The following is a 10,275-nucleotide window of genomic DNA, read 5'->3' on the forward strand; positions in this document are numbered from 1 at the left end:
TTGGTTTGGTGGTAGCGCGAATTGCGATGCAAATACGTAATGCAAGTGTAACATTTTGAATTGAAAGGACATATTTACGCTCAAGTGGCGTCAAATTGTGCAAATGACGTAACGCGTAAAACTATATAATGGAGTGTTATTTAGACATCAAACAATAATTTTATATATATTTGAACTACGCCATTTGACATTTACTCAGCTATATCAAATGAACGTTGTGAGTTGCAAAAGGAAACTATTTCACATAAACTCGAAATAAAATGCAAACCAAATTGGAGAATTCTGCGATGTAAGCTAAAAATATTAAACTTGTCCACAAACTTTCCGATAGCCCCTCGTACACAATATAACAACAGAACATCAGAACCTTTTTAACAATATGGCATGTATGTTGTTTTTGTTTTCTTTTTGTTTTTTGGCCTTTTTTATGAAACATTCCTCTTATCCGCGAGGGCAAACATTTTAAATGTGGTTTCAAGTGATTTATAAGTGTTCTTTTTAATCTAGATAACTGCGTTTCATTTTTTAGACAAGTTTGATTTTTTAGTTTTATTTAGAAAACTGGAACAAAGAAAAAAGAAAATATGACGAAACATATTTTGAAATGAAAGCATGCGGAAGTCAATACTTAAGATAGTCATAAATGCAAACGAGATTGTTGATCTAAATCTCGTTAGTTTGCTTCCTTATATGAACATCAAAAAGTGCACCGGTCGCTTATCATATAATATTGCTATAGTGTCGGTGAGATTAATGATTAAATGCATTTTATTGAATGTTCATTTACAACATTTTGTAACATGGTAAAAATCGATTACTTGTTGTCTATTCAATACATAATGCATATTTGATCAGATTTAATGTAAAGTGACTGTATATTTCGAGGGGTTACAACCAAAATTAAACCAAAATTAAATTTCTATGAAAATCTTCAAAAATGACTTTTTCTTTGTTTCTTAAGAACAAATTTGTCATTTACACTTGTTCTGAAATTTATATGAACATATGTGATTTTTTAAAAGTATTGAATAAAACCAAAATTACCTTTCTAGTTTTATTTAAACCCCCAAATGTCATATAAAAGCAAGAAGATGGCGCTGGGGCAGGTTTTTGTATAAGTTATGCATGTTTCACACTAGAGAGCCTTTTTTTTCAAAAATTTAAATAAACTACTGTATAAAAAGTTATGAAGAAATTGCATAAATACACAATGAAACATTCTATATCAATTGGTGTTTTTATTTTTTAAAACAAAAAGTGTGAAGTATAATTTCAAAAAAAAAATGATTTAAAGTAGCTGGCAAAAAAAAAAATGAATTTGCCGGGAGAAGCTAATGAGGTCATGACCCTAGAAAAACAAAGAATGTAAACAATTCCCAAGTGGTCACTTTACGAAGAGATGGAGAACTGACAATTACTCTGGAAATGACATGAATTCATCCGACGGTAAATATCAGCTAAGTAATATCGGCACAAATAGAAAAACAAGAGATAAACTTTAGAACAATGTAAGAGAAAAAAGTGTCAAAAAGGTAAAAAAATCCGACATTCAAGGCAGAGGACCATCAAACGTTACAGGAAACGATAAACGCACGTTACAGGAAACGATTTACCAGCCAAAATATTGAGAAAAGGCAAAAATATTAAAAGCACGTTTATGTATATATTAAAGAACAGATTAAACCCGTGAGCAGGAATATTTCGACGGCATGACATAATTGCAGAGCATACAGACAGAACAGACAAACCGCTAAACAGTAGAGGTCTAGCAAGAAAAGACATAGCAGTTCCAAAAGAGAAGCAAGTTTCTATGAAATATAGTCTTCACATTGAAAAGTGTTGTGGTCTGTAAATCCTATTTCATGGCAACTCTTGTAGTGTGCAATTCAATTATTGAAAGTGCCATGAAAGGAAAGAAGATGACTGTTACAAAAGGTTTGACAAGCGCTGAAAACATGTTCCTCATAATAAAACCAGATGTGACCAGAGGCCTCTTGTAAAAGATCATGTAAATTCTGTAATAAGAGCGGTTGGACATTGTACAAGAAAAGACATAAACAGAGAGTTTCTAGGAACAGTGTAATCTGTGCCTAAACGATGTTTAATGTCTACTTAAATTTATCTTTTTGCATTCCTAAGATCAGTGCGATACATGTACACAGTACTATACTGCAGAAGCAAAACATGAAATAAAATTTCAACAGATATGAAAGGTATATCTATAAGACCAAACGCTCTTATTGATTACCTCTCAAAAACGTGTGGAATGTGTTGTGCCAAAATGCGTCATCTTACAATAAATTATTGTAAGCTTTTAACTATATTGCAAGTTATTTCATAAAACAAACTATGTACCTTATAACATTTCCCTGGTGTTATCTTTACTTTCGTTCAGTAAAAGGATAGTTCTTTTGTGAGCAAACATTTCATCACAATTTAAAATGAATTGTTTCTGATATTTTCATTATTATGGAATTTATTGTTGTATCCAATGACAGCTCTCTCCAGGCAGTGCAGTCTCACATTTAAAATGGTATGGTAATTGGTGAGAACAGCTTTGACTTTCTATTCAATATAAACAAGTGCGGTGTAGCACGGATATGTTTTTAATAATATGATCAACCACAGATCGCAAGCATGAGATATCAAGTTACAGTACGATCGGGAATATTTAATAAATTAGTTAAGGCATTTGTTTCAATATGTAAATTTATTTTGCATTAAAATCACAATAAAGGTAAGAGTGTGATTTTTAAATTAATGTAATTGTTTAACGTATATATTTGCTGTATCAGTTTCAAACTTAAGATTAAAATGTTCTTTTTTTTTTAGAAAAAATGGACCATGAAACCAAAAATAGCTAAATGTTAATAATAATGAGTTCGCTTATGGCAAAATATCTACTGACTTAATGGTTTGCTTAAAGTACTTTGATGCAATCTTTTCAGACAGTCTGATATTTATCGAGATAGCACTCATCAAACCGAACATACTATTATGTTGTTTGGATGCGTTCTATGCTACGAACGGATCTTTTCATAGACAAAACAGCAATTTATAACAGCCGTGCGGCGCCTTTAAAATGTCTCCCCTTGCTTAAACTCAAATTAGTTTTTGCTTGTCTTTTGGGGTCAGGCATAACTTTAATTTTACTAATAATAGAAATCCGCTTAAGCCGCTGCTAGATGTCGTGACCGTTGCTGCACATTTCATTACCCATCATGAATTAACTCAGTCAAACCGAGTCTACAATTATATTTCTTGATTGTATTATATGCTTCCAAAGAACCTTTGCGCATATTTTGTTAGTATATTTATAAATGTAGTTTTGACTGGAATTTTGTAGTATTTGTATGGTTGTATTACGCTGCTTTTCAGGTGCTGATTGGTATCTTCCCGTGTGTGTTACTATCGTTCGTGTACAGCTCTGAGACAATTGTTAAAATGTCCAAATTATGGATGGACAGCCAAATAAGTGCAGCAAGTATTTTTTCTTTAACATTGCACTAAACAGACTGACAGTGCGAAGTAAACCTCCTTAAACAATAACTTCGTCAAATTGCGTCAAATGAATGCTATTTCCTCTCGTTATTAGATTCCCATAACTCACTGAGTTTGATAATAACAAGTGGATGAAGTATTGCCATGCAATACAAAGTCCCCTACTGTAAGGCACCAAATTCTTCTTGACTGCAGTATAACATAATGAACTGATATTTGTCAAAGATGTATAAACAATATTGTATTATATATAATATACAATATGTTATAACAAACCACACACCGTTGTTCATTATTTTATAACATCTATAAATATTTACAAGAGTGCCAGAATGTCACATTATACGCCCGTATTACCAAATTTCTTTACACTAGCCACTGTATCTGCATATGGATTTTGTTGGCAAATTATAAAAAGTTATATGATATATGTTATTTGCAGTAACAACAAAGGGAAATTTATCCTAACAAGAGTGCGAGAATGTCACAACATACGCCCGTCATAGCAAACTCCTATAGCACCTGTACTTGCAAATGGAATTTTAATTCTATAGGTGTGTAGTAATTATTCTATTTGTTATTTTTCAAAATCAACAAAATATTCCTTATCAGGCAGATATACATTAAAATACACCTAACATTTTAAAGTAACATCAATATTGTACCACAGAAAAGTGGTCATGGTCAATTATAAAATAGTTACAACATAAGTTATCTATAGTAACAACTAACGGGGGCCTCCGTGGTCGAGTGGTTAAGGTCACATACTTCAAATCACTTGCCCCTCATCGATGTGGGTTCGAGCCTCACTCGGGGCGTTGAATTCTTCATGTGAGGAAACCATCCAGCTGGCTTACGGAAGGTCGGTGGTTCTAACCAGGTGCCCGCTCGTGATGAAATAATGCACGGAGGGGCACCTGGGGTCTTCCTCCACCATCAAAGCTGGAAAGTCGCCATATGACCTAAAATGTGTCGGTGCGACGTTAAACCCAACCAAAAAATAAAAGTAACAACTAACGGAAGTAAATTTAAAAAAAAAATATTAGTTCACAAAAAACCCTTATCAGGTAGAGATAGGTCAAAATTCACTTTAAAATTGGATGTAACATGCATGTTGTACTACCGAAAAATGGTCTTGTATTTTCTCTACGGCCAGTAATAGAAAGTTACAATATAAGCTATTTATAGTAACAACAAAGGGAAGTAATTTTAAACTAGAGACCTGGTCCTTACGCATGACATTCCTTCTCATGATGGTGTACAATTGTGCCAAGTAACGTCAAAATCCCTCCATGCATGAGAATAAATGCTCTGGACAAAGTCATTCTTTCATCTGATCTTTGGCCTCTAAGTATGACCTTGGCCTTAGACCGAGGGATCTGGATCTTGTGCATGACACTCCATCTCATGGCGGAATGTGTACCAAGTAATAATAAAATCATTTTAAGGATTGTTGAGTTTCAGACTGGACAGGAAATAAACCCTTTCGCCTTTGGCTTCAAAGTGTGATGTTAACCTTTCAGCTAAGGACCCGGGTTTTGCGCATGAAACGTTGTCTCATCCAGGTGAATACTTGTGCCAACTGATATTTACATTATGTTTTTCTCATGGTGTTGAACATTTGTGCCAAGTAATTACAAAATCCCTCCATGCATGAAGAAGAAATGGTCCGAAAAAGGTTTTCATTCTTGTATCCTTTGACCTATATGTTTGACCTTGACCTTAGACCTAGGGACCTGGCTCATGTGTATGTCACTCCGCCTCATGATGGTGAACAATTGTGCCAAGATACATTAAAATCCCTCCATGCATGAAGAAGATAAGCTCCGGACAAAGTCATTCATTAATTTGACATTTGACTTCTAAGTGTGACCTTGACCTTAGACCTAGTGACCTGGCTAACTGCAAAACAATCCGTCACGTGAACGTGAACAATTGTGTCAAGTTACATCGAAATCCCTCCATGCATGAAGAAGATATGCTCTGGACAAAGTCTGTGGACGCCGCCCACCCGCCGGCCAGGGACGTTCCCATAAAACGTCAAACGAGCGTATAAAAAAATCTTTATAATGCAAGTCCAGAGCTAATTTTATAACTGGCAGAGATAGGTCAAAGTACACCAGAAAATTGGATATAGCATGCATGCTGTACCACAGAGGAGTTTTCTCGCCTTTTTCCTACGAGTAATAAAAAGTTACAATATAAACTTTTTAAAAATAAGTAACAAGGGTGTCTAATGGTGGTGAACATTTGTGCCAAAAAAAAAAGAAGACAAATATCAAACAGGGAATGCCACGTACCAGAAACGCAACCTCCCCAAAACAAAACCCACAGCACGCAGACGTGCACACCACAAACGCACACACACATACACGCGCACACACACAAAGCCAACACAAGTGGACAAAACGAACAAACAAAGGAACACAGTGGGGCACCGCCTTGGAACGGCCAGTGGCAAAACACCACTGGGGAGCTTAAACCGGTTTATGGTGCGCACCCAACCAAGTTACATAAAGTTCTTCCATGCATGAAGAAGAAATGATCTGGAAAAAGTCATTCTTGTATCTGACTTTTGGCCTCTAAGTGTGAACTTGACCTCAGACCGAGATACCTGGTTCTTGCGCCGCATGACACTCGATAGCGTGTGTCAAGTAATATTAAAATCATCTTAATAATTGTTGAGTTTCAGACTGGACAGGAAATAAACCCTTTTTGGCGTTTGACTTCAAAATGCGACGTAGACATTTAAGTTAAAGGCCCGGATTTTGCGCATGACATGTTGTCTCATCCAAGGGAACCCTTGTTGCAACTGATATGCACATCCTGCTTTTTATGACAAAGTTATAGACAGGACAGGAAAAAATCCTATTGGCATTTGATCTCCAAGTCTGACCTTCACCTATAAGCTAGGATTTTGGGTGTTGCGCATGACACCGTCGTCTCATCATGGGGAACATTTATGCAAAGTAATAGTTCAATCCCTAGATGGATGGCGGAGTTCTGGACTGGATGCGAAACAGATCCTGTTCAGGCCATCTTAATATTTGACTGCCAAGTGTGACCTTGACCTTTGAGCTAGGAGTCTCAAAGTTTTGCATGGCATATTGTCCTATTATGGGATACATGTGTACCGAGTAATATCCCTTCATGGATGGCAAAGTTAACGACCGGACTGGAATAATCCTGATGACTTTTGACTGCAAACTGTGACCTTGACCTTTGTACAAGGGATCTGCGCACGACATATCGCCTCATCTTGGAAAATATTTGTGCCAAGTTATATTAAAATCCCTCGATGAATGACAGAGTTATGGACCGGACACGAAACAGAGCCTGTACATGCCATTTAACATTTGACTGCCAAGTGTTACCTTGACATTAGAGCTAGAGATGTGAAAGTTGTGCATTGCATATTGTCTTGTTATGAGGTAATTTTGTGCCAAGTAATATTAAAATCCTACTATTATGGACCTGACAGGGAAAAAAGCCCGGTTTACATTTGACCTCTAATTGTGACATGGACCTTCGAGCCAGAGGTTGGGATTTTGCGCATGATAAGTCGTCTTCTTATAGGGAACATTTGTGCCAAGTAATATTAAAATCTCTAAATTCAGACGAAAGGAATGACGGACGGAAAAGCTCATTCCTATAGTTCCGGAAATTGTGTTCAAGCAGTAGGGGACTAATAAAGATCATTAAGATTACACAAAATAAGAACAAATACACAAACTAAAAATTAATTTCGTATAAATTGTTCTCTTAAAGATCATAAAGATTACACAAACTACGAGTTGATATAGAAATTTCAGTGCAAATTGTTCTGCTAAAGACCATAAGAATTTCAAAGACTTAAAAATTTAGAATTAGTTCAGCCCAATTGTTTCTGCTACATACCATAAAGATTACACAAAGGGTACAAATAATTCTGCTAAATACAATAAAGATTACACAAACAAAGAACTAAGGTAGTTCTGCACGTTTGGATCAACATTGAAGAATTTATTTAAACGAGTTCGGCAAATACAAAAGACTAATTTGAAAATTTTTGACCTCACACAGGTTTTCATAATGGGAGCCTATGAGAAAAATACAATTTTTACAATATTTTCGTGATTATTTTTCTGCAATATAGATTGTAATTGAAATTCTCAATGTCACGTATAAATACATTTCCTATAATACGGTGAAATAAAATTTAAAAATCTTTGGCCTTTTTCTTTAGTTATTTGCCCATTATTTAAAACAGCGTACATTTTGAGCTGCTTTTAAGTTAACTTTAGAAAGGAAGTAACGTTACCCTTGTAATATATTTTATCATCGGGTACATTTAATTTATAAAATAGTTTTCATTTACGTACGCTGACTCAAGACTTTGGTTCTACGTTTTTTTCGGATAAATGACGTTGCGCCATAACTTCAGGTTTATCAAACGTGCAGAACTACCTGAATATGGAACAATTTGTTTTGACTAGATTAATAGTTTCTTAAAGTAGTATACTACTTTAGTAAACTATAAATGGAACTTCAATATATTTTTCCAGAGTTTAGGGAACATAAAGGTTGCAAATAAAACTAGCAACTGGACGTTTGAAATACTTTGGTATAATCCACCCGCTTTTATCAGAATTCACCGTAAGTATGCAATGATAAGTGGATTCAGAACATGTAAATACAGCAATTGTAAAATGAGTTTTGATAAAACGGATGCAAATAGAAGCCATGCAATTATATTTGATGGCCGATTTATGCCGCGATATCTTGATTTTACACGTCAAAACGGCCAAGTTTGGATTTTTGGTGCTCACGAGTCCCCACTTACATATGGTGCTGGTGGGAATTGGTGGTATAGAAATACAGAATATACATTCAACTGGACAATGACATATGACAGGGATAACACAGACATATTTCTACCATATGGAGAAATACTAAAACGCAAACACGAGGAGAGGAGAGACTTCAAGTCATTAGCCCTAAATAGAAATAAAACACTTTTGATGATAACGTCACACTGCAAAACACATTCGAAAAGACAAGAGTATGTTGACCAGTTGAAAAGATATATTGATGTTGATATTTTAGGACGGTGTGGTAAAAAGTGGGACTGTGGAATTCACTTCACACATGATGAAAACTGCTTTCAAATTTTGAATACAACTTACAAATTTTATTTAGCATTTGAGAACGCTTTATGTCATCAGTATATCACGGAAAAGTTTTATGATAACTTCAATTATGATCTGATTATGTTGACACGAGGCGGGAGTAAAAGGGAAACAAAAACACTATTTCCTAAAGGAACATATTTAGCAACAGAAGATTTCAAGTCAATCAAGGATCTTGGAACCTACTTGAAAAATCTCAGTGTCGATGAATATGCTGAAATGCTTAAACGAAAGAGTCAGTTTTATTCACCTGGGTATTTACATGTTTACAAGAGAGCATTGTGTGATATATGTGAGAGAATGAATTTCAAGGACAGATATTCAAAAACTATTAAAAACATTCAAGAGTGGGCATTCGGATCTCAGCCTTGTCTCAAACCGCAAGATGTAACAGACGTTTGATGAATATATGTGATAATATCCTTGTTAACAGGCGTAATTTCAACACAGTATAATGCTTTAAACAAAATCCAACAAATCATTGATGCGGAATAAGTAGTCTGTTCAGATATTAAACTTAGAAACTAGTCCTCAAAAATCATTTATTTCTGAAATATTGCATCAGGAATCTTAAAATGACATATAATGTCTCATAAATGTCATTGTGCACAGTGTTCTTTATTGTTTTATTAATGGTATATGTATGCAAAAAGTACCAATATTTATTGTGAATATTTGAAAAATTGTTGAAACAGATATATCAAGATTTATATATTTAGAACATATGCCACATAAAAAGGTCTTATTTAGATATTGCATTTAAGTTTTAGCATTAAATCAAATTATTATTAATCTTAATAAATTAGAAATGTTGAAATAATAAAATGATAATAACATGCATTGTCTGTTTCTCGTGAAATATTGAAAAATCTTATAATAATGATATTGATAATAATAATAATGTTATTGATGTTGTTGATGATGATGATACTGATGATGATGATGATGATGATGATGATGATGATATATGATGATGATAATTCAAGAAAGAACAGAATCAACAATGACTTTTTGTTGCATCCATACTAATGTTCGTATTGCTAAAGGATTATGCATCTTGAAGTTGACCTTAATTGATTGATACAAAAAGGTGTAAGCTTGCATAGCACATGATTTACAAACAACATGAAACGTCCAGGAAAATCGTCTTGATTCATTTTTTACAAGTAAATAGGGAGGTATTGAACTGGTTTCATAACAACTTTACTGGTACATAAAAATACTATTCAAAGAGTAATTTCATCTTCATTTTTGTTTTTCCTGCTAATTTATCTTGGTTCTTCTTTTACCAATGTTATTTCCGAACAATTATCTTTCATACTTTTAGCAATTCCTACTATCACAAATTGGAACCAGCTTATGACTAATTTACCTTACGTTTTTTTTTTACGATTATCCGTTTTGGTGAATATATCTTAAATAAAACGACATTTTCCAGATGCGGGTTGTTGTCAAATGTGAAACCTTTTTGGTTGGACGAATGTTTATATAACACTCCACATTTTCTATGGAAAGGACTTAGAGTCGATCGTATTTATTCCACTGATGATGATGATCCAATAATAAAATCATCATACTTTACTATCATATCGTCAAATTTAGTGTC

General features: G+C 34.3%; 1 protein-coding gene across 1 annotated transcript; it reads left to right on the forward strand.

The window, feature by feature from the left end:
• The first annotated feature begins 1,398 nt into the window (after window positions 1–1,398).
• LOC123524901 (glycoprotein 3-alpha-L-fucosyltransferase A-like) lies at window positions 1,399–9,897 on the forward strand. The gene is made up of 2 exons (XM_053522026.1): window positions 1,399–4,055; window positions 8,046–9,897. Exon 2 carries the CDS (start codon window positions 8,148–8,150, stop codon window positions 9,069–9,071), a length of 924 nt encoding a protein of 307 aa, XP_053378001.1. The 5' UTR covers window positions 1,399–4,055; window positions 8,046–8,147; the 3' UTR covers window positions 9,072–9,897.
• Window positions 9,898–10,275: the final 378 nt, after the last annotated feature.

This window comes from Mercenaria mercenaria, chromosome 1 (genome assembly GCF_021730395.1).
Source record: "Mercenaria mercenaria strain notata chromosome 1, MADL_Memer_1, whole genome shotgun sequence".
NCBI classification, from domain to species: Eukaryota; Metazoa; Mollusca; class Bivalvia; order Venerida; family Veneridae; genus Mercenaria; species Mercenaria mercenaria.